Here is a 24,998-nt window from a genome sequence, read left to right on the forward strand (position 1 = left end):
ACTTCTGACAGTCAAGAGAATGCTCCAGAGCACCCTTTTTCAAGCACTTGCTTCCTGTCTGTGAGGCGAACCTTCTACATATGTTAACAATTAGAGTGCTAATGACCAGGTGTGCGTAGGCGAGCGTCTCGCTAGGAGGAAGTGAAAGGAGAGTAAGAAAGGAGAAAAGGCTGAGACTGGGCGGGGGTCCCTACGTTTGGGGCATGGAGGGCTTTGAGGACCGCTAGCTGATGCTTGGTTCAGCTCGGGTAGCAATGGGCCTCTGGTCGGCCGCTCTCAGCCCTGCCCCCCTCCCTCCCCCACCCGCCCGCCCTCCCCAGCCTACCTGAAGCGCAGGTACGGCCTCATCAGCACCGGCTCAGACAGTGAGTCTCCAGCCACCCGCTCCGAGTGCCCCAGCCCCTGCCTGCAGCCCCAGGACCTGAGCCTCCTGCAAATCAAGAAGCCTCGGGTAGTGCTGGCCCCTGAGGAGAAGGAGGCACTGAGAAAGGCCTACCAGCTGGAGCCTTACCCCTCCCAGCAGACCATCGAGCTCCTCTCCTTCCAGCTCAACCTCAAGACCAACACCGTCATCAACTGGTTCCACAACTACAGGTAGGGACACTGAATGGGTGGCCACTGGGAGGGTGGGCAGGGGTCTCAGCCGGACCCCCTTCCCTGTCCCGGGGCCTGGAGGGAGCCCAGCATGGCCTCTGGGAGATAAGAGGACCATAGTGCTTTATAACATAGGCAGACCTGGATCTATTGATAAATCCCAGCTCAACCATTTCCAGTTGTGAGGCCTGGGCAAGGGACTTCACCTCCCTGGGCGTCAAGTCTTCTAACCTAGAAAATGGGAACCATAATGGGATCTACTTCATATAGTTGTCCTGAGGATTTGATGGGCTAACGTATTTACATAAAATACCTGGCACACAGTTTGTGGTAGGTGTTGACATTATTATTGTCACTGTCTTTATTATGACTTCACCCAGCTTGCTCCGCGTCTGTGAAGGGACAGGGAATGGTGTTTGGGGCACAGGCCTGAGGAACCCTAACTACCCACTGAACCTTGTGTCAGAGCCCTGATTTGGGGCTCTTGGCCTCTCCCACTCCTAAGGCCAAAGGCAACCCCTGTGGCAGCCCCTTGGGCACCATCCACCTCAGGGAATGGGTGATTCCTATTTCTATGGTGCCTTCTCCCACTCACCAGTCCCTAGTCTTAGGAGTAGCTGACCTGCAGTGGGCTGGGCTGCCCGGGAATTTAGTCCCGGGGCTGGCTGAGGGCATTGACTGGCTGAGTCCAGCAGTTTCCAAGGAGACCGCAGAAGGGCTTCCTGAGAGCCCTGCAGAGAAGGGTTGATGGAATTTCAAGGACCATCTCTGAGGCACCCCCCACCAAGCCTGCTGAGCAAGAAATGCCTCTGTTGCCTCTGTGGTGCCAGAAAGGAGAGCCTCTTGATCCCCAAGAAAGAGGAAGGAGGAGCCTGGAAGGGTGGAATGCCTGAAGTCTCTCTCCACAGCCCAGGCATGGGCATCACACAGACCTGAGTTCAAGTCCCACCTTGGCTGTGTGTTATTGGGCAAATCACTGTACCTTTCTGAGTCTCATCCCTATTTTACAGATAAGGAACCTAATACTTAACCCCACAGTGCTGAATTGAGAATCAAATGAAACACTTCAAGCATACATACTTCGTAAAATATTGCTTATTATCTTGCTCAGACCCAGAGCCTGCCAAACAGCAAATGACATAGGTCCTTAAAGCCTCACGCCCTCCTTCCCTCCCAGGGGACATTCTCTCCTCTCTTGTTTCCCACAGGAACTGAGCCCTCTATTATTATTCAATGTATTCATTCAATAAATATTTGCCATGTACGCACAGTGAGCTAGGGTCAGGAGATACTGGGGTTCAAAGCTATCATCCCTACCCTAGGGAGCTTAAAATCACAAACCAGATAATTTTACCACAACCTAATAAATGCTGTTAAACAGGAATGAATACGGGGCTGAGGGAAAAGGGAATTCTACCTAGGGAAAACTTTATAGAGAGGTGGCCTTTGACCTGGGCTTTGAATGAGCAGAGAGAATTCCACTCCCAAAAGAAACCACTCTCTAAGAGTTCTAATTGTAGAAGAATACATTACTTCATTTAGAAAATGTTTACTGAGCACCAACTCTGTACCAAGCACCAAAGAGAACAAGACAAAGTCCTTGCCCTTAGCATCTCTTATAGACCAGCAGGGAAGGTCACTATTAAATGAGTACTTATATTAATGTATCATTACAACCTTCAGTGAGCTCTAGGAAAGGTGAACAATAGGATGTTTTCAGAAAAAATTACCAGGGAGGACCTGCTATAGATTTGGGAGTCAGGAATTGAAGAAAAAGACTAATTTTTACTATGGTGTAAATGACTATTAGCCTCATATTTATACTTGATCTACAGTTTGGAAGCTCTAATGACAGAGGCTCAGGCATTGAGCCATCCCAAAACACCCTCAGATCCCACCTTACCGGAAACGACTAGCGCTCCCCCTGGTCCCAGCAGCTTTTCCCTCTAGAGGGGACTGAAGGAGATGACAGAATCTCCTGGAAGGTGGGCAAGGCCACCTTTGTGGAGGGATTAGGGACTGAGAGAGAGAAGTGAACCAGATCACCCTTCACAGTCCCTCCAGGCTCCAGATCCTGGGATGGGGCCCCATCCCCCACCTGGGCAGGGAGCCAAGGAGGCAGGAGAGTGTAGCCAGACTGTTGGGTTCAGGGCCCAACTGCACTACTTGCTGGCTGTGTGACCGTAGCAGTCCCAGTGCCTCTTTGAGCCTTGTAATCTTTGTCAGTGGGAGTGAGACTAGTATCCTGCTCATAAGGTTATTATGAAAAATAAATGAAATAACCTGCAAAAGTGCTTGGCCCCGCACCTGGTACATGATGAGCACCCATCATTATGATGTTTATAATTAAAATTTATAAATGTGAGTATTATTTATCAGTAACATGTACTTTATTATTAATATTATAAATAATGGTATTAATATATATGATGTCATTAATAAAAAAGGGCAGAGGGCTACAGCATTGAAGATAGATGCTGAGGAAGCCCTGTCGCTCTGTGACCTTGGACGAGTGATTTGACCTCTCTGGACCTCATGCTATTAGGAAAATAGTTAATGGAGTTAGACCCATTCCTATCATTTCCTGCTCTAAAACATTATAAGTTTCCCTCTGACAACAAGGAGGCCATTGAAGTGAAGAGAGGATTGGTTCTGGACTGGAGTTCAGGGTTCCCAGGTTCTGGTCTCAGCTGTGCCTCTGTGTGCCTTGGTGACCTAGACAAGTTATTCTGTGTGCCTCAGTTTCCCCTTCTGGGCTGATGTCTAAGAGTCCCTCCAGGAAAGAAGCAGGGGGTTATTGGCACAAACTCGATCTGGGTTTGACTTTGAAAAATGCTCTAAAACAGCGCTGTCCAATAGAAATACAGTGAAAGCCACGTATATAATATAAAATTTTCTAGTAACCACATTAAAAAAAAAGAAACAGATGAAATTAATGTAATAATATATTTTATTTAGCTCAGTATATACAGATATAACCATTTCAACATGTAATCAGTATAAAAACTTAAATAATGAGAGAGCCACATGTGACCAGTGACCACTGCACAGGACAGCACAGGTCTAGATTGGGAGCTTTGGGATCCAACAATCCTGAGTTCAGGTCCTGGTTCTGCCACTTATTGGCTGTGAAACCTGGGGCAAGTCATTCAACATCTCTGAGCCTTGTTTCCTCCTCTATGAAGTGGGGATAATAATAGCACCCACCTTGCAGAGTTGTTGAGAGGACTTACTAAGATGCTGCATGTGAAGAAGCTTATGCCTAGTGAACCCCCAGGGAAGTGGGTGGGGTCAGAAGGCCACTCATGTGATTTGACTCCAGGGTTAGCCGGTCCCCGTCCAGCCCCTTGCTCACCGCCGTCTCTGCCCCAGGTCCCGGATGCGCCGGGAGATGTTGGTGGAGGGGACCCAAGAGGAACCAGATCTTGACCCCAGTGGGGGTCCTGGCATCCTACCGCCAGGCCACTCCCACCCAGACCCCACTCCGCAGAGCCCCAACTCTGAGGCTGAGGACCAAAAGCCTACCGTGAAGGAACTAAAGCTTCAGGAGGGTCCCGAGGAGAGCATCACACCCCTGACCACCCAGGACAAGACGCAAGTGAGGATTAAACAGGAACAGACTGAGGATGCTGAGGAAGAGGCAGGCAGTCAGGACTCAAAGGAGCTGGACAAAGGCCAAGGTTCCCCCAAGGAGGTACATCCTGACCCTCCGGGTAACGACGGACTCCCAGAAGCAGCCCCAGGGCTCCTTCTTCCAGGTGGGACCACCCCAGCCTGCCCTTCGCTACAGCCCCTCCAGGAGAGCGAGGGCGGGGAGTGGCTACACCCGGACCCTCTAAGTTTTAAGTCGGCCTCAGAGTCCTCACGCTGCAGCCTAGAGGTGTCGCTGAACTCACCCTCAGCTGCCTCCTCGCCGGGCCTCATGATGTCTGTGTCACCTGTTCCTTCCTCTTCAGCCCCCATCTCCCCATCCCCACCCGGCACCCTCCCTGCCAAAGTGCCGAGTGCCAGCCCCACTGCCGACGCAACCGGGGCCTTGCACCCCAGCACCAAGGTGAACCCCAACTTGCAGCGGCGGCATGAGAAGATGGCCAACCTGAACAGCATCATCTACCGGCTGGAGAGGGCTGCCAACCGCGAGGAGGCCCTGGAGTGGGAGTTCTAAAGGTGGGGGCAAGGGGCTCGCCGTGGGGGCCACCTTCCCTCTCACTCAGGGCGGGGTAAGGAAGGGAGGAGCTCAGCCATCAAAACGTGGACCGCAGTGTCGCGCCGCTTGACAGTTTTGGTTGTGATCCCGGTTCCGTGAAGTCATGAGTGAGCAGGTGAGGCAGGTGCCTCTGCTTCCCCTTTTCAGCAGCCCCTGCCCTGGGGAGCACCCCCTTCTCCACTCTGGCCCCTCTACAGGAGGCAGAAGCAAAGTGGCGCCACATTTTTCCCCTGGAAACTCCAAACTCTTTTAGAAAACTAAATATTTATAGACCTCTTTTAGATATTTTAATAAAGGATCCTTTGGAATTTATTCCCAGCTGATGCTGTTTTGATATTACAGAGAGTTATGAAATCAGGATGCCGTCACGACTGTTGCGAAGTATACACTGAAGTTGTGTCATTTTTGCCACTAGATGAGATTAAATGGAGACAGTTGTTCAAAGCCATCACAAAACACTGTAAGACTGACCAAAATTTAGATAACCTTTGAACCATGGTTTTTTCCCATGTCTGTCTGTGAGACACAGTCCATTGCTACTGCCCTTCCAGAAACCATGTTGAAAAGAGAAAGTCCAGAAGACTCTAAATGAAAACCTTGATGCCGTTGAGGATGTGTTTCATTCTGGTGGTCTGTTTTGCAACCTTGATAACACAGAATGTCCCATGCCGTTGTAAATGTTGTAGAGATGTGGGCTGTGGCCGACCATCCTATCTGAGATGTAACACGGTACAAAACAAACTGCTTACACTCCCTCTTGTCAGAAACCTGTGGACCGCAGTGGGTAGACAATCCATCTCATCCGTCTGTAGACAAGATGTGGTTCCGAATCCTTTGGAAAGCCAGGTATGGGGGTAGGTGATTAGAGGGTGGCGCTCGAACCAGAGTGACCCCATCCCCCAGCCTGAATCGTGGCCACAGTGCAGGAAGTTTCCCTACTGGCTTTCCAGAGCAAGACTGTGGCCGCCATCTTCCTCTCTTTGTGTTTTAAGAAAATAACAGCGTTGGTCATCCCACAAACACCCAGCTCAGCACCCAGCACCAAAAAGTAGATTCATCCAGCTAGAGACCCCAGCTCCCCTTCTCATCATCATCTTTCTCAAGTTGACTCTGATGCTTTCCGGAAAACGTCTGCACCTCCAGGTTTATGCAGAATGAAGCTAAAAGGTTGAGTTCACCTCAGCATGACCACCATATCCCTGTCTCAAGTCCAACTTCCTGCCTTCTAACACATGACCTTTTTGAGAACAAAGACTCAACCCCTCAACTCAAAGAAGCCCACCCTCCAGTGTCTTCATCATCCTGGTTTTTAGGGGAAGAGTTCCCAATTTGGATGGAACAGCCACCATATTGGTTGTTGAATCTCCCCTGTTACTATTTCTTTCACTTTTTCAAACTCTGTGGGAAGGTTGAGTTGGGTGACTTCCCAGCTGAATCCAGAATGACGATGAAAAGGTGGTCATAATCGGTGCCATCCCAGTACCAGGGGGAAAGATGGCTGACAGGGGCTTCAAGGATGCAGCGAACATTTTGAAACCCAGGCCAACAAAATCCAGTGACCAGAAGGGGTCACTTGAGGGGTGTTCCAGAAATCTCAACTCTCATGCACCCAGCCCAGGCTGCAGTCTCCACACCAATCAATGAAGAACAATGCAAACCCTGCAGGAAAACCTCCTTTTCCAAACACCCAGGCTATGCATTGAAGAGTTTTCCACTGTATACATTTTTATCCAGATGAAGGTATTTTTATATTTTGACAATAGGAAACAGTGACCAATTTTCAGAGTAATCAAATCTGGAACAAACGAAACATCTCATTTTAGCCACCCTGTCCCAATTAAGGCAACCGTGGGGGACACACCACTTTTTACTGTTGAAACCCACGCAGCATTGAAATCTAGGCTTACATGCAGACTGCAATCCTTAGAGGACTAAATCTGGCTTTTGTGTGACGGGATTTGATTAAGCACTTAGTATAGTCTTTTGAACACGGAAATCCTGTTGTACTTAAAGCTGGCAGACCTGTGAACAACTTTGTCAGGTTCACGTCCTATAACGGTAAACACAGAACAAAAGCCCACAAGACTGTTTCTATGAGAGACTGATGAACTTTGTTTAAATTAAAAAAAAAAAAAAAAGGAACACGTTCTGTAATAAATGCGTCGCTCAATACAGAATTGTATAATAACATCTGTGTGTCCTGCTTGCTTTGTTCTGGAGCTGTGGGTACAAATTGGGGGTCAGATCTGTCCCTCAGGTGTTTTACAAAACAGTACTTTAAAAAACTGGTTTTTAAATTCATTTGCCACCATGAAAATATGGGGGCTTGTCACATAAAAATCGTGATTTTTTTGTATTAATATATTCTTTTTTTATTTTTATTTAATATTGGAGTACAGTTGATTAACAACATTGTGTTAGTTCCAGGTGTACAGCAAAGTGATTCAGTTATACATGTACATGTATCTATTCTTTTTCAAATTCTTTTCCCATGTAGGTTATTACAGAGCAGAGTTCCCTGTGCTATACAATAGGTCCTTGTTGGTTATCTATTTTAAATATGCAGTGTGTACATACCAATCCCAAACTCCCAATCTGCCCCTCTCCCCCATCCTTCCCCCTCTGGTAACCATAAGTTCATTCTCTATGTCTGTGAGTCTGTTTCTGTTTTGTAAATGAGTTCAACTGTATCATGTTTTTAGATTCCGCATAGAAGCGATGTTATATGACATGTCTTTCTCTGTCTGACTTCACTTAGTACGATCATCTCCAGGTCCATCCATGTTGCTGCAAATGGCATCATTTCATTTTTTTATGGCTGAGTAATATTCCATTGTATATATGTACATCTTCTTTATCCATTCATCTGTCAGTGGACATTTAGGTTGCTTCCATGTCTTGGCTATTGTAAACAGCGCTGCAGTGAACACTGGGGTAAATGTATCCTTTCGAACCGTGTTTTTCACCAGATATATGTCCAGGAGTGGGCTAGATCATGTGGTAGCTTTATTAAGGAACCTCCATACTGTTCTCCATGGTGGCTGTACGAATTTACATTCCCACCAGCGGTGTAGGAGGGTTCCCTTTTCTCCACACCCTCTCCAGCATTTATTGTTTGTAGACTTTTGGATGATGGCCATCCTGACTGGTGTGAGGTGATATCTCATTGTAGTTTTGATTTACATTTCTCTAATAATTGGTGACGTTGAGCATCTTTTCATGTGCCTCTTGGCCATCTGTATGTCTTCTTTGGAGAAATGTCTGTTTAGGTCTTCTGCCCATTTTTTTGATGGGGTTGTTTGTTTTTTTGATATTGAGCTGCATGAGCTGTTTGTAAATTTTGGAGATTAATCCCTTGTCAGTAGCATCGTTTGCACATAATTTCTCCCATTCTGTGGGTTGTCTTTTCGTCTTGTTTATGGTTTCCTTTTCTGTGCAAAAGCATTTGAGTTTAATTCGGTCCCATTTGTTTATTTTTAATTTCCATTACTCTAGGAGACGAATCGAAAAAGATATTGCTGTGATTATGTCAAAGACTGTTCTCTCTAAGAGTTTTATAGTATCCAGTCTTACATTTAGGTCTTTAATCCATTTTGAGTTTGTTTTTGTGTATGGTGTTAAAGAATGTTCTAATTTCATTAAAATTCTCGATTACTGGCTTCACTGGAAAACAGTAAGATCTGGCCACACAGGGCCCAAATTCCAACATGACAGCAGCTAGCTGAGGAGGGGCCCTCCCCGTTAGGACACGTGCCCATGATTTGCCTCTGTCTGCACCTACACCACCTGCCCAGGTCCTGTGGGCATCTCGGTTGGTGATTGTGCTGTGGGCTCCAACACAGGAAGATGGAAGGATTGGAATACACTTTCCACTCATTGCAGCAGGTGGAAGCTGGTTAGACTCTGGGGTCTAGATCTGAGGAGCTGAGATTGTGCCCTGCCCCAATCGGGGGCCGCAGGCTGTGGCCCTAAGACCAGCCATTTTACAAGCTGTGCCCACCTCAGTGGAGTGTGTGAGTGGCGGGTGTCTCTAGACTCCTGATGGAAAAATGCCAAGAGGGGCTTTCTGGTGACCACAGCAGTGCCCCTTTCCCAGCTGTATAACTAGTGCCTCGGTCTCCCCATCTGTAAAATGGGGGTATCACAGCAGCCAACTCAAAGGGTCATTATCAGGAATGATGATGCATGTAAAACACATAAGACAGTGTGTGGCACATAAGGGCTCAGTGTTCCGTACTGTTTTCATGAGTGGGGGTTGGGTTCCTTCAACCCATGATGGTGAGTCTCTCTGTGTATCAAGCTGCAGGAGGTTTGTTTTTTCTTGACCAATAATATCAAGAGAGTTCCCTAAGTGGCATGAAACATTATTCACCCGTGAGCCAAGGGCTCGTGGCATCCCAAGACAGACCTTTCCTCTTTGTCTGGAAACCTGATCACCTCAGTTTTTCCACACGTCCTTGTGGTGGGAATGAAATGATGAGTGACTTCCTCCTTGGTCAGGATAACTAATTGCTCCAAAGTAAAGCCAAAGACAGGCCCTTTGGACACTTGGTTTGCAGCTCTGGAGGTCAGAAGTCAGAAATCCTCAGGATGTGGCCGCGGGTTGTAGGTGGGGGCAGGAGTGGAGGAGGAAGCCTCATCTGACACACACAGGCCACCTAAGAACCTGTAGAAGTAGGTGCCCCCTGGGCTCTGGGAACCAAAACTCCCTCTGGACCATTAGCTTTGGTGTTGACATTGTGTCTGCAGTCGCTGTCCATCTGGAGTGGAAAATGCAGCAAAAACACAGAAATGTGGAATTCTGAACTAGGGACCATGGGAGAGCAAGAGTGGAGAGACCAGAGAGGAATGAGAAGGCAGGGGATGCCTTACAGGCAGAGGCAGGTTTAGATCAGGGAACAGAAGGGACGAGAGAGCTGAGCTGGGGGCAATTTGGGGACTGTTCATCCAGGTAATAAGTATAGATTGAGTACCTGCTGTGTGCTCAGTGCTTCAATGGTGGAAACACCACGAGAGCGTGAATTGTGGGATCCTGGAAGGCTTCCTGGAGGAGGAGGCATCTCAGCTGACACCTGAAAGACAATAGAATTTAGAGAAGCATAAGAGGAGAGCAGAAGGAATAGCTGGCAAGACATGGGACAGGGACAAGGACATGGGGAAACAAGTCCAAAGGAGGCTAGAATTTGAGGTGGAGGGAGGAAGAGGGACAAGGGCTAGATCCTGAAGCCCCCCTGGGGCATGGTGGGAAATAGGCCTTTCTCCTGAGGGCATTGGGGAGCCATGGGTGATACGAGGCAGGGGGTTGCTGTGGTCAGACTTGCACTTCCAGGTTAGGAGGTTCCATCTGCCTGAGGAGATGGCAGACCAAAGGAGAGTGGCCTGGCCCACTCCCAGTGCAGGCCCTGACCTCAGGCTTCTGCGGTCCTTGCTTCCCACCCCTGCCCTCCTTTTCTTCCTACTTAAGCTGCTCGCATAGGGTCAGCAGCCCCACCTCCCATCATCTCCTGGTGAATGAAAAAGCTAGACCTCACCTGGCTGACTGGCCCATGACTGGAAATCACTCTAAAGGCCAGAGCTCCATAGCTAAAGCACAGGGTGTGTGTTGCTTAGCAGGTACCCAGGAGGCTGGAGCCACCTCTCAAAACCCCAGAGCAGTAGAGATGGGGCAGGGACCACCCTGACTACCTTGGCCAACAATGAGAGGGATAAAACAGTTGATCTCTTTAATGGTCTGTGACCTTCTCCAGCCCCCTAGGGTATAGTTATTAAAAACAATGGCTTTGAACTCATCCTGGCCTGGGTTTGACTCTCTACTATTAGGTAACCTGAGGACCCTTTAATGAGATTCAGTTCCCTTATCTGTAAAATGGACATGATCATAATAGTATCTACCTGTATTTGTTGTCTATTACTACATAACAACCCAAAACTTAGTGGTTTAAAACAACATTTATCTCACAATCTCTGTGGGTCAGGAATTCGGGAGTGGCTTGACTGGGTGGCTCTGGCTCCTTGGTCTCTCATGAGGTTACAGTTAAGCTGTCAGCCATGGCTACAGTCATCTGAAGGCTGTTCTGGGGCTGGAGAATCCACTTCCAAGAAGGCACACTCAGATGGTGGGTGAGCAGGTGCTGGCTGTTGGCTGGGCATTTCAGTTCCTCTGCAAGTGGCCCTCTCCATGGGGCTGCTTGAGCATCCTTACAACATGGCAGCTAAGAGTGAGCAAGGCAGAGGCTGTGGTGTCTTCTGTAACCTAGATTTGGAAGCCCCACTGTCGCTTCCACAGTATCCTCTTGGCTACACAGGTTTGCCATTATTCAGTGTGGGAAGGGACTTCACAAGGGTGTGTACCCCAGGAGGCAAGGATCATCAGGGAGTCTGGCTACCACACTGCCTTTTAAGTGTCTTTGAAGATTAAATGAGCATTTTTTAAGCTATGGTTCTAAAATCCCTTGTTTCCTACTCAAAATGCAGATTCCTGGGTCCTGCTCCAACCTCCTGACCAAAATTCCTGGAGCCAGAGCCCAGGAATCTGCATTTTCAGAACTATTCCCCACCCACCCCAACCAGTTGACTCAGACATCATAGGTCTCAGTAAATGGGAGGCAGTTCTAATTCGTTTTGCTTTGTTTGGCCTCACTGTGTGTGCCAGGCCCTACAAAGGATGCTGGTGAAACAGAAGAGCGTAGGAGTACAGAACAGACGTGCACTGGGTGTCTTGGTGTAGTCGGGAACCGTTGGGTTGAAAGAAATTGTGATCCACTTAAAGATGTGCAAACGGTTTATTGGGAAGATCCAGAGTAAACCTTGTGAAACCCAAAGGCAGGAAATTCAACCAGGCTTCGGAACACTGCAGTCTATCTTGAGCCGTTTGTTCTCTCTCTAAAGCCGCCTCATACCCAACTTAGTCTGTCCATCCATACACCCCGCCAACACCCACTCCCCACCGATTCAAAATTCCCTGGACCCTGATTGGCTCAGCTTGTGTCTCGGGACCAACTCCTGCCCAAGCAGCTGTGGTCAGGGAGGGTAGAATCACGTGAGCTGAATGGGCACTGGAGGCAATTTTTGACATACCTGTGCCGGGCACTGTGTCAGGCCTTGGGGGCACATGGGAGGCAGACCTGTCCCTGCTCTCAAGGAGCTGCAGTCTAGGGGGCCTACTTCCGCCACCCCAGGATTTCTTGGCCCCATAACTAGAGAAACAATGACCATAGTGCCCCTGAACAATGAAGAGAGGGCAGTGGCAGCAGCCCCGGTGCCCACGTGCTTTCAGAGCTGCACCTGGCAAGAACAGACAGAGCCATGGCCCCCAGCACGGGTAGACCAAGCCAAGGCAGCTCTGACCCCTCGGTCGGGAGCAACTGTTTTGAAGCCTTAAGTGAAAGTCAGTTCACGGGCCCAGTCCTCCTCAGAAAATGCGACACCTGCAGCTGGGCTTAAGCGGTTTATCGAGTGATTTTGAATGCTGCGATTTTAGAAGTTGGGACAAGTAGCAGGGCCTTTTCCATAACACAGTTTGTGTAAGGTGAGGTAAGGTGATCTGGGGAGGGACTGGGTGAGGGGGGCGTGGACCGTTGGCACCAGATCTAGCCAGAGTAGAGACAAAACAGCCCTGTTGAGGAACATACAAGATACTGAGCCACAAGTGGGCGAGGCAGAGAGTGCTATTCTTTCAATATTTGTCCACTCAGAAGAGGAGAGAGGAAGGCATCCATGGAGAGGATGAGGAAAACAGTGGCCCTTCTACTGTGCTAGAGAATCCCACTCTAGCCCTAACCTTCACCCCAGGGAGCTGACAACAGCCCTGTCTGTGGCTACCCAGAGCCATTCAAGCTTATCCGTTAGGAAGCCTCTGACTGCAAATAACAAAAAAAGTCCCCCTCAAAGCTTTACACATTTATTACCTCAAACAACAAGACTTCCAAAGAAGGGCAGCTTCTCAGGTCCATTGATTCAGCAGGTCAAGGATATTTTCAAGTGTGTGCTAAACTCAGCAGGGGATAGTTTCCTTAACGTGGCCTACTTCATGATCACAAGATGGCTACCATGGCTCCAGGCTTCAGACATAGCTTACTTCCAGAGCTCTTCATTGTGTCTCTTTTTAGAAGCAAGAACACCCTTCTACTCTTTTATATATATATATATATTTGGCTGCAGCTTGCGGGATCCTAGTTCCCCGACCAGGGATCAAACCCGGGCCCTCGGCACTGAACGCAGAGAGTCCCAGCCCCTGTACCACTGGGGAATTCCCTGTATATATCTTTTTTTTTTAATATAAGTTTCAGGTGCACAGCATTAATAATTCAACATCTATATACACTAAAAGTGATCACCCACAAATCTAGTTGTCATCCATCACCATACAGTTGACCCCCTTCACTCATTTCACCCACCCCCAACACACAGCCATTCTCTAGCAGGTCAAGTTTAGCCAGTCCCTGAATATCAAATGGGAGTAGCACAACTGATAGAATTTGACTAATCATTTAGCGTGGATGGATGTTGGGCAATGAGCCCATAACTTCTGGCCTAGTTGCCCTCCTTGAGGTTCTCATCCCCTACCCCAAGCGGCTTCCCAGAATATTCCTTCTGAACACATACAGTATCCTCCAAACACTGTTCAAGTGAAGACAACTTCCTCAACTTTGTCACACTCCTGGGATGTTGTGGTCTTCCTTAGGCTCATGGCCCAAACACCTCCCCGGGGTCAAGAGGAAACACTGTTAGCAGGTGGATGCACAACACTGAGGTACTGACTGACTTGTCACTCCCTCCGTTTCATTCCTAAGAAGCCGGGCAGGTGAGGGCTCACCTGTGACCCTCCCTCTTGGGGCTGCCTCTCCACTATTTCCCCCATTCTGTGCCTCAGGCCTTGCAGTGGCCGCAGTCACAAATGCCACGGGCAGCACCCTAACTCAGCCTATGTGGGGAGGCACTTCCCCAACCCCGTCTGTCAGCTGTGGTCCCAGGAGAGGTGGAAGGAATTACTCAGCATGTACTGGTTGCTCACGAGTAGCATGATTCCCTGACCTTGGTTTTTTTCTCGCTCTTTGAACTTGTTCTGCAGACCGAGGACTGTAGGTTGCTCATCCTAAGCCACATTTTCCTGAATGTGCATGATTTTTCCACGCTGGCAAGAGACATGTGACCAAGCTCTGGATCCACATCAAGAGGACCTAGGGCCTAGTCTATCATACTAGATGACCTTGGGCCAGCCCCTTCCCATCTGTAAATCCTCCATTAGCCCAGCAAACACACTTGAGTCTGAGATAAGATATACAGCATAAATACTGCCACCATCCGCCCTTTGCTCACAGCTGACGTCACTAATCAATCACAGGATATTTCCCTCTGACCTAGCATTGGTGCCGGAATCCTCCTCACTCCAGGCCCGGAGGCAGCCACCAGAAACTGATCAGTGAGAAGAGCCAAATTTTGGCTTTTCCCTTTGGCATCCCTCCCAATTGTCAGGCCTTCAGCCCACAGTTGACTTTTTATCCTCACCTTTACTCCTGCCTTCTCTCCCCTCTGAAAGGAACTTTGGGACTCCATTTCCTCATATTCCTCTCAGAGACTCTGCCTTTTTCCAAAGGATTCCAGAGGTTTATGTCCCTGCTCTGACACTTTTCAGCTGTGTGAACTTGGCAGATTTCTTAACCTCTCTGAGCCTCAGTTTCCTCATCTGTAAAAGGGGGCCAATATCTACCATAGAGGTTGTAAGAATGTGCCTGACAGAGCATCAGCCAGGGAGCACTCAGCACACTCTAGTCACTTCTCTTGTAGGGCCTGCTCCTGGCTCTGCCAGGCAAATCAATCCAGGACTTTGATGGGGGGGAAAAGAATGATATAACCAGCCATTACTTGACAAATCTTTGTTTATTTTATTTTAGCCTTTATATCCCTCTCCCAGGCTGCCTGATATCTCTCTCCCCCGCCCATCTCTGGAGGCAGTCTGACCGCAGGTTGTGCTTTGGGGGTGGGTGGGGGGAGATTGTACCTTTAGTGCTTGTAAACCTACACCAGGACTGGGGCCAACACCTCACCACACCAGCTAGGTCTGGCCAGGACATGGGCACTGGGCAGTTCCTAACACCCCCTGAGACCCAAAGCCTGTGGGCAAGAGCTGCCATCCCCATCCCCACCACTGAGGACTTGGGGAAGAGGGGCATGGAAAGCGTACCAAGACCCCCAGAGCACCTGCAGGAGAGCAGGGCTTGCCAGGGAGAAGGCAAAGAACCAGGTGAGATTCTTGAGGTTCCTGTGTCTCCAGCCAAGGCTCCTTGCCCTCTCCCTGGGGGCAGTGCCAACTAGCCCCCCTTCCCTCACTGGCCAAACCCAGAACCAGGCACCCTATCCCTTCCCACCAGCCAACAAGGAACAAAAGCAGTGAAAACACCAAGCTTTGTTGCTAGGAAAAAAAATACCCTAAGTATTTAAATTAAAACTGAAGCTCCAGTCAACTGAGCCGGCAGTGAGCTGGTGACTGCAGACACACAGACAGCTCCCCATTCTTCCCCAAGGCCCCAGGTCTCCAAAGGCAGCAGGAAGGGGCTAAGGGCCGAGTCTGTCTGTCACCAAGAGGGAGCCTCAGGGGAAATAAAGATTAGGGCAGGGGTGTCCTCAGGGGGTCCCAATTTGGGGCACTGAGGACTGTAAACATGACCCAGCTTGAGGGCCGGGGTGTCCCAGCCCCCTGAGATTCTCCCTGGATGAACGGCCACTGTAGTGAGTAAAAAACAGAAGTTGGTCTCGAAGCAAAGCGAGACCTGGTCTCCCTCTTGGAATATTGCGGGCGAGAAGGGGGCTGAGTCTGTGAGCTCAGAGAGGGGCTGCGATGGAGGGAGAGGGTTCTGGAAGCCAAATACGGCTTTGCAGCTGCTTCTTTTCCCCTATCAGGTTGGCACCTGGGCTCTTTCTGGGTCGTGAGTCAGCTCATGGCCCCTCCTCCCTAGGGGAACCTGCTGGAAAGTCAGCTCAGGCCACAGCTGCCCAGCCCAGGGCTGGACAAGGTCAGGCGAGCTCCCGAGAGGCCCCGCCCCAGGCTGGCTTCGGGAAAAGACAGAGGATGTGGCTAAGGAGTGCTGGGAGAGCGTGAGGGCTACCACAGGTGCACAGACATGGCCCGAGGCCAGAGGGCCGCTACGGCCCCAGGAGCACCACCTCAAGGCCTAGCTGAGGCCCCGGGGGAAAGTCCTGCCTCGGCCTTACTCCGGGCCGGGAACCCCGGGGACCAGGCCATCTCACGGTACTGGGCACACGTGAAAGCCCGCGCTTATGGAGGCAGGCAGGCAGCCAGCGGCCAGGCAGCTCCTCCGGCGGGCCTTGGAGCCACAGGGTCAGGCCCAGGTGTGGTGTAGCACAGCCCAGCCTCCTGTCCGCGTGAGGCCCAGTCTGGAGCCTCTGGACCAGCGCTAACTGGGCATGTGCTTTCCAGGCCACAGATCCTCACAGGTCCCAGCTGCCCCAGTGGACGCCTGTTGCCGGCAACAAGCCTCGGCTAGGTGATTCGGGACAGGTGACCGAGCCACCTGCAGGGCTGGGTTGGGGTCTACAGTTCCCACAAAACCAGCCCTCCGGCTGCTTGAGGATCACCCAGGGCCTGGATTCCCCTGAGGATCAGGCACGATGGCCTCCTCAAGGCTGGGCTTTCTCTGAATGACAGAGGTCCCAAAGCACACCTCAGAACCCAGCATCTTCTCAGAGCCTGAGTCCCCAAAAGCAGACCAGGCAGGGACCTCAGGGCTTACGCCGACTGCGACTGCCCTCAGGACCAGGTCCCCGTGTCTCAGGGCTGGGCCTGACAGAGCAGGGCCTGGGGCTGGAGTGGCACCAGAACCAGGACCAGTGCTGGCCTCAAGGCTGGCCTTGACCGCTTCCCCTGCCTTGACCGCTTCCCCTTGGTTCCGGCCCTCAGCCCTATCCTCAGGGCTGGGCCTGGCTGCGGAGCCACTGGTCCCTCAGCGCCCTGACCTCCTGCCCGTACCACTCGTGCAGCTGGGCGAAGGAGGCCGAGTCGAGAGGCCCGTTGGGCGCCGAGGCCCGCCGGCGGGGCGGCAGTGGCGGGGGCTCGGGGCCGGGCCGGGGGCTGGGGGCGGCGCCAGCGGGGGCGGGGGCGGGGGCGGCGCCAGCGGGCGCGGGTGCAGGGGCGGGGGCGGCGGGGGTCTCCGAGCTCCACACGGCACAGCCGTTCTCTTTGGGCTGGAGCGCGCGGGGTCGGCGCGGGGGGACTGGGCCGCCGCCTGCGCGCACGGCCGCCAGCTGCTGCTCCAGCTCGCGCACCACCAGCCGCAGGTAGTCGAAGCTGGCCCGCGACAGCGCCTTCACCCAGCCCTCCATGGCGGCCTGGCTCTCGGCCGCCAGCACGTAGGTGCGGGCCCGGGCCCCAGCGAAGCGCACAGCGAAGGCGAACTCCTCGGCCGCCTCCACCAGCTCCACGGTGCAGCCCTCCAGGATGATGACGCCCACGGGCTCACGGCTGGCCGCGTCCTCGAAGTAGAAGAGCATGTTGCCGCGCAGCACAAACCAGCGGCGGTGGTAGGCCGCATGCCGGCCGCCCTTCTTGTACAGGAAGCCCGCGTTGTCGGCCGGGGCGTCGCAGGTGGCGTAGAAGGCCAGGCTGCGCTCGTTCAGCTTCATGGCGGCGGGGCCTGGGGGCTCGGGACCTGTCCCCACCGGGGCGGCGGTTATTCACGCAGCCACCGCCTCGGGTGATCTCACACCACCCTCAGCTGCCACAGCACTCATCACCCCCGTTTCACAGATGAGGAAACTGAGGCTCAAGGACCAGAAGCAGCCTGCCCAGACTCACACAACTCTTCAGGAGCACAGCCAGGACTCGAACCCGGGTCTGACTGGCCCCAGAAGCCAGGCTGGTAACTCTCCTGCTGTCCTACCTCCCCCAAATAATGTTGAGGATTCCTAGGGCATGCCAAGCATTTTATATATATTAACTCATTTAATCGTAAAACAAACCTTAGGTGGCAGGGACTAGCGTTACCCCGTTTGACAGACGGGGAAACAAAGTTCAGAGAGGTTAGTCACTGGCCCAAGGCCAAAAAGCAAGTTGGGCTGAGCTGAAATTCAAACCCAGGCCTCATTTCAGCCGCTGCTGTTTCCATCATCCCCAGGTTCCAGACCAGCTGACCTTTTGTGGTCAGGTTCCAGCTCTGCTGATTGCATAACTTAGCTTTGATTTGCGGGTCCATGAAACAGGGATAAATAGAACCTATTTCAGAGGACTGTAGGGACTTCATTCATCAAACATTTATTAAGCACCTACTGTGTTCCAGGCACTGTTCTAGGCACTAGCAGTAAACAGGATGGAGAGGGTTGCTGCTCTCTTGGTGCTGATGTGCTAGTGGCAGGTGAAGGGAGCAGACAATTAACAAACAGAGTATATTATCTGTACTTTAACAGATAAAGGCCAGATGGTCTTAAGTGGTCTGGAAAATATAAGACAGGGAGAGGGTAAGGAGTGTTAAGGACAAAAGGAGTGTTTGATTTTAAAGGGGTGGGGGTCGGTGTCAAGAAAGGTTGTACTGAGAAGGTGACATTTGAGCAGAGACCTGAAGGAGGTGAGGGAGGGAGCCCCTGGGACATGCCAAGCAGAAGGAATAGCAAATGCAAGGCCCTGAGGTAGGAACCTGCTAGTGTGCTTGAGGAGGTTGGTGAGGCTGGAGCAGAGTGAGGAAGGGGAGAGGTGGGTGATGCAGTCACAGTGGCAGAAAAGACTGTTACGAAATAATCCAGATAAAGGGCCCAGGGCTTGGCCCACACTTATAGGGAGGGGCTGGGGGGAGAGCATTGTGCACCCATTTGAAGTAGAGGAATCTAACTCTATGCACTTGGCCACAGTGATTTTTACCACTTTCCTCCAAGGAGTATATGATGAGGGAAACACTGGCCAGGTAGGACTCAGGTGGCACATGGGTCCCCAAGGTGGCTACACCCTCCCTTTGGGTTTTCCATGGCCACTCTGCAAATGTACCTTATGCTCCTGCTTCAAAATCTCACTCTACATAGGACACTGGCCACATTGTTCAAGAAGGAAAGTATATAAAGTCGCTGGAATGCAGTGGGTGCTCAGTTAATGTTCATTCCCCAACCTGGGCAGTGCCTTAGGACCTGGAGAAATGAGATATGGGTGGTGGCTCTCCAGGGAGCAGCTAGCCACAGTGGGGCCCAGACAGGCAACCTGACCCAGGGCAGAGGAGGCAATTGCTCCCAACCCAATCCACCTCATCTCACCAGCCTACACAGTCAAGAAAGGCTTCCCGGGCCTCCCTGGTGGCGCAGTGGTTGAGAGTCCGCCTGCCGATGCAGGGGATACGGGTTCGTGCCCCGGTCTGGGAGGATCCCATATGCCGCGGAGCGGCTGGGCCCGTGAGCCATGGCCGCTGGGCCTGCGCGTCCGGAGCCTGTGCTCCGCAGCGGGAGAGGCCACAACAGTGAGAGGCCCGCATAACGCAAAAAAAGGAAAAAAAAAAAAAAAAAAAAAGAAAGGCTTCCTGGAAGAGGCAACATGAGCTGTGATTTAGTGCCTGTCCTGACCTAGCAGCTGACCTAACCAAGACCACAACCCCTGAAGACTCAGGGTGTTTAATCTCTGCTCTACATCCCTGAGCTGTGTAACTTCAGACATGGGCCTCCCCTCTCTGAGCCTCAGTTTCTCTGCAAAATGGGAGGGATTCCTCCCTACCCCCCCCCAACAACTCCCATGTGGACCCCAGCCCCATTTCTCACAGGAACCACCCACCCTACTCGCCCCATTTCCCTCCTACCTCTCAGGCCACTGCTCACTTCCCTGCCCTCTGCTCAGTTCTGGTTTCGGCTTGCTCTTCTCTGGGTTCAAATGTCAGCTCTGTAGTGTCCAGGCTATGTGACCCCGGGCAAGCTTTAAGCCTCTCTGGGCCTCTGCTTCCACATCTGTAAAATGGGATCATAACAGCACCTAAGTCGGGGTTGTTGTGACGATGACGCAGTGGCTACATAGAAGCGCTAAGCACGGTGCCAGGCATAGTACGTGCTTAGCTGTGGTAGCTGATGACATTCTTCTCAGCCTCTCCAAATGCTCCCCTCAGTGCTCTCTGTCTTGGCAAAAGGCCCTTGGTTTCCCCCCACCTCCACATCTGATCACTCATCAAGTCCACCTCATCCCCTCCCTGCCTCTTCCAAATCAGTGGCCTCATCTCTGCTCATTGCCACCTCCATTCTAGGCCCCCCATCATGGCTCGCCTGGACAGCTACAGTAGCTTCTTCACTGGTCTCCCTTCCTCCACCATTGCCTGTTCCTTGTCCGTGTTGTTCAGGGTAAGATCATAACTCCTTCCTAGGCCCCTCCCCTGGCCCCCCAGAGGATCCATTCCCCACAGAGGGATCCTATTAAAACTAAACCCGATCACACCCCTCCCCTACTTTAAACCCTCCCATGGCTCCCTACTTCTCTCAGTATAAAATTCATTCTTCCCCATGTCTTCCAAGTCCCCTTCCCCTATTTCTTTCCCCCTTGCTCACTCGGCTCCAGCCATCCTGGCCTCCTTGGTGTTCCTCAAACACCTGAGGGCCTTTGCCCTGGCTGTTCCGGCTACCTGGAATGCCTTCCCTATATCTTCACGTGGCCAACTCCTCATCCTTCAGTTTCAGCTTGACCATCACCTCCTCAAGGAGGAGGAGGTCTCTGTATACAAGAGACCCCCCTAGTCACTCTCCCATACCTCAGCCTGAAATTACCTGGGTCATTTTTGCCTGCTCTAGGAGGGCAGAGGTTCTTTGTCTGAATTCCAGTGCCTGGCATGTAGTTGGTGCTCAAAAACCTGTAGAATGAATCAAACAGTTACCTACGTAAACCTTTCAACAGCCCCATGAGGAGTCTTTTCCCCATCCCACATTCATGGATGTGGAAACTGAGACACAGAGAGCTTAAGTAACTTGCCCAAAGGTACAATTCTGTGCCTAGAATCTCATGCTCTAGGCAACCAGCCCAAAGGGGCTGATCTTGGAGTCTCACCACCCATTAAGGCCAAAGGAAGAGCAATTTCCCTCACACTCAGCAGCTCCCCTCCACGCAGCCACCCCACCCTGAGCCCAAGGTCACCAGCCAGCACAGGACCCCTCTCTGCCCATGGCCCCGCCTCCTCCAGCCCAGCAAGAAAGGAGGGGAGGGCAGGAAGCAGCAAGGGCAGTCTCCAGCCTCTGGGAGGGCCTGGTCCCCCGCTTATCTCGCCCTGCTCGTACACTTTTCCAAGTTCAGAGTCCGCTGTGGGCACTGCTGCCTGGCCAGGCAGGAAGCTGGCGGGGACCAACCCAGCCCCTCTCTGGTCCCAGAGCCAACTTGCCTCCTCCAGTCCAGGCTGGATGGGCCTTGAGAACACAGCCTCATCTATATTAACATCCATCACTCTCGGAATTGAAAAGATTAATCCTGAAGAGAAATTTTGCAAAATGCTGAGCAGGTAGTGAACACTCAGTCAAGAAGCTGTCAAGAAGGCAAATAATTAGCTCCAGGTCTCCAAGGACACAGACTGCCCAGAAACCAGGACTCTGGGGAAACTGAGGCATGGCATTTTGCCACCCATTTCAAGGAAAGAAGCCAGAACCACAGGTCCTGGAGTTGGATCCAGCTGCCACAAGTGTCCCCGAGCAGTGGGCATGTTGGAGAGGGTGTGGCAGGTACAGGCAGAAAAACATGTACTGAGAACCCTGAAGAGTTCCTGTCCAGCGCTGCCCTGGGCAGGGGCCACAAGGAAGCCAGGACCGCCATCCCAGGCCATTGCTCCTAGCTGCCCTCTATCCTTTCGTGTGTGGTGTGTTCCTTAAATGACTGCCAGAGCCCTGGAAGAGGTGGTCAACGGCAGAATGTGGGAGCCAAGTGGAGCTTTAGTCCTCAGAGTTCCCGCAGCGGCGGCGGTCTTTTATGGGGCTGGAGGGTCATCGGCCAAGTTCGCCTGCTGGAGCTGCGGTCCCTGATGGGAAAAGTACCACTGGCGTGGAATCGCAAATGGATATATCCCCAGCAGAGATCTCTCCAGACGGCTGGGGGACCCTGAGGCCCATGGCGGCCCGAGCCCGGTCCTGCATACCCTCGCTGGTCAGCCCGAAGGTCCCCCCGCCAGTCCGGCCTTACCTCACGGCGCGGACTAGGGCGACGGCAGCAGTGGCGGGACGGGAGACGCGGAGCCGGGGAGCGGCCCGGCCATGGCCCGGGACCTGCTCGGTTGCGGCGGCGGCAGCGGCGGTGCTTTGTCTCCCGGGCGGCCGAGCCGGCGCAGCCGCGGGAGAACGCAGATCAGACGGAAGGAGGCGGGGGCAGCCGGACCTTCGGCTACCCATAAACTCGCCTCTTTAACCCTTCCCAAACAGCCCAAGCCGGAGCCGCCCCTGCTTTCGTCCCCCGCTCCCGGATTGGATAACCCGGCCCCGACCCACCCCCGGATTCGCCACACCCTGTGGGCCCGCCCTCGAAACCACTCTTAAAGGAAGAGCAACCGGTTTAGGAATTCCCAGTGTCCTATTCGGGGAGAGAAGATGAGATCCTGGACACTCAACGCGCTCTCAGGGGTAGGGATAGAGGGCGAATTCGTCCAGAAGAAGCATCGGAGTCCTGGGCGAGACCACTCGCTGAAGCAAGCTCTAGGCTTGGAGTTCGAGCTCCTCCCTGGCTAGGGTTGCCAGATTTAGCAAATTTAATGCCCAGCTAAATTTGAAAAATAACTCTGCTGAAAACGTGTGATTTATTGAAAAAAGATGAATACAGGACATTTCAGGCGTCATGACAAAGTCAATACAGGACTGTTCTATATGGACAGGATGTCTGGTAACCCTACCCCTGGCCCCAGGTGAAGAGGGAAAGTTCTAGAGTTGTGCGGGCTTGGGTTCAAGTCCCAGTAAGTCACATTTAATCACTGTGAGGCCTTAAAGAAATCAATCCACTTCTCTAGCCCTCTGTTTCCTCATCTGTCAAATAAAGACAATCATAGTATATAAAGTGCATGGCACACAGTAGATGCTCTCAATAAACAGGAATTGCTGTTCAATTTGTTCTATCCAAAATAACACAGTTCCACCTCCCTAGACCTGTCTTTACTTCCTGCTCTTGCTACCTCGTCCCCACCACCTTCCAGGACTCAGTCACTGTCCAGTCCTGGCCTGAGAGCAGGAGAGAAACCGGACAGACCAGGATGATCTATTCATTCTACAGCCTCTCACTAAGCACCTTTGTGTGCCAGGTGCTGTCCTTGAGTCAATCAACAAACAAGTAAGATGAGATCTAGAAGTGATTCTCTCTAGGAAGACCATAATCCATGGTAGTGGGGTAGAAAGACTGTGAGTGCAATTTTAGACAAGGTGGTCAGAGAAAGCTTCTCTGAGGAGCAGAGACCTGAAGGAAGTGAGGGAGGGAGCCTTTTTTTTTTTTTTTTTTTTTTTTGCCGTACGTGGGCCTCTCACTGTTGTGGCCTCTCCCGTTGCGGAGCACAGGCTCCGGACGCGCAGGCTCAGCGGCCATGGCTCACGGGCCTAGCCGCTCCACGGCATGTGGGATCTTCCCGGACCGGGGCACGAACCCGTATCCCCTGCATCGGCAGGCGGACTCTCAACCACTGCGCCAACAGAGAAGCCCAGGGAGGGAGCCATTTTGATATCTGGGAGAAGGATGTCCCAGGCAGAGGGAACAGCAAGTGCAAAGGCCCTGAGGTGGGACCACCTGAGCATGTTTGTAGAACAGGGAGGAGGCCAGTGGGGCTGGTGCCGATCGACCAAGTGGAAGAATAGTAGGAAATGACGTTAGAGATGATTGGCAAAGCCAGGTTGCTTAGAGCCTTGTGGATCGTGGAAAAGATTTTGCTTTTACTCTGAGAGGAATGGAGAGTCATGGGAGGGTTTTGAGCAGAGGAGGGACATGCTATGTCTTACGTTCAACATGATTCCTAGCTGCTGTGGGGAGAATGGACTGTATGGAGCAAGGGTAGAGGCCAGGAGACCAGGGAGGAAGCTCTTGCAGTAGGCCAGGTGAGTGACGATAGTGGCTAAGAGCAGAGTGGGGGCAGTGGAGGTGGAGAGAAGTGGTTGAATTCTAGAGCCTGCCTGATAGTGAAAGCAGGACAGAGGAAAGTAGGGTCAAGACCCATGGCATAGGGAGAGACAGATACATGATGATATCTGATATCATCTGAGCCCCTGGATCCAGCTGTACCTGATGGTGCCATAATTTCTTGGACAGGAAAGGCAAACTGGAATTTCCCCAAATCTGGATGTTCGCCAGATAAGGAAAATGTCAGGCACATGGGCATTTGGTACTTGGTGTGGGGAAAATTTCCCAGAAGTCTATGAGTCTTTGTTCTCAGAGCCCCTTATGCTGGAAGCAAGGGTTGACAGGGGCAAAAAAGGCAGAAATCTGAGATCAAGAGCCTGGCATCTTTTCTTTCTTTCTTTTTTTGGAGTCCTTATCATTTATTTTTTTAATTGAGGTGAAATTCTCATTAAAAAAAATTAAGCATTTTAAAGTGAACATAATGTATAACATGGTGACTAGTTGATAACACTGTATTGTATGATTGAAATTTGCTGAGAGAGTAGAATTTAAATGTTCTCACACACACACAAATATGGGAGGTGATGGATGTTAGTTAACTAGATGGGAGGAATCCTTTCATGATGTGTGTATATTTCAAATCATCACAGTGTATACTTTAAATACCTTACAATTTTATTTGCCAGTTACACCTCAACAAAGCTGAAAATAAAGAAAAAAAGATACAGCTCCCAAATTTTAAAAGTCACCAGCAAAAAATAAAATAAAATGAACGATTCAAGTACCATTTGATACATTCACGGTTTTGAACAACAACCAGCTTTACCTCGTTCCAAAACATGTCTGTCACTCCAAAGTACAACCCCACATCCATTAGCAGTCACTGACCATTCTCCCCTCTTGCCAGCCCTTGGCGACCACCAATCTACTTTCTGTCTTTATGGATTTATCTATTCTGGATATTTCATATAATTGGAATCATACAATATGTGGCCTTTTGTGTCTGCCTCCTTTTAGTTAGCATAATGTTTTCAAGGTTCATCAGTGTTACTGCATTTATCGGTACTTCATTCCTTTATGATTGAATAGTATTCCATTGTATGGATGTACCACATTTGGTTTATCCTTTCATCTGTAATGGACATTAGGTTGTTTCCACCTTTTGGC

General features: G+C 51.3%; 2 protein-coding genes across 3 annotated transcripts in view; one reads left to right on the plus strand and one right to left on the minus strand.

Annotated features, from left to right (window-relative positions):
- The window catches only part of CUX2 (cut like homeobox 2), a 263,389-nt gene extending 258,630 nt beyond the window's left edge, over nucleotides 1-4,759 (plus strand). The window contains exons 21-22 of the mRNA XM_060118635.1: nucleotides 321-594; nucleotides 3,967-4,759. Coding sequence (XP_059974618.1) covers nucleotides 321-594; nucleotides 3,967-4,759 — 1,067 coding nt within the window. The remainder of the gene's footprint in view (nucleotides 1-320; nucleotides 595-3,966) is intronic.
- A 1,819-nt stretch (nucleotides 4,760-6,578) lies between these two features.
- PHETA1 (PH domain containing endocytic trafficking adaptor 1) lies at nucleotides 6,579-22,130 on the minus strand. 2 transcript variants are annotated; one of them, XR_009534511.1, is made up of 5 exons: nucleotides 21,927-22,130; nucleotides 20,534-20,616; nucleotides 19,585-19,729; nucleotides 9,775-9,873; nucleotides 6,579-9,561 (listed from the first exon to the last, which is right to left on the minus strand). XR_009534511.1 is itself a non-coding variant. In XM_060118636.1 (4 exons), the coding sequence occupies exon 4, from the start codon at nucleotides 17,438-17,440 to the stop codon at nucleotides 16,727-16,729; it is 714 nt and encodes a 237-aa protein (XP_059974619.1). In that variant the 5' UTR covers nucleotides 17,441-17,466; nucleotides 19,585-19,729; nucleotides 20,534-20,616; nucleotides 21,927-22,130; the 3' UTR covers nucleotides 14,674-16,726. The 2 variants fall into 2 exon arrangements, 1 of the variants encoding a protein (XP_059974619.1); XM_060118636.1 differs by lacking the exons at nucleotides 6,579-9,561; nucleotides 9,775-9,873 and adding an exon at nucleotides 14,674-17,466.
- Between the last annotated feature and the right edge of the window lie 2,868 nt (nucleotides 22,131-24,998).

The sequence above is a fragment of the Mesoplodon densirostris genome, chromosome 15 (assembly GCF_025265405.1).
Source record: "Mesoplodon densirostris isolate mMesDen1 chromosome 15, mMesDen1 primary haplotype, whole genome shotgun sequence".
Taxonomy (NCBI): Eukaryota; Metazoa; Chordata; class Mammalia; order Artiodactyla; family Ziphiidae; genus Mesoplodon; species Mesoplodon densirostris.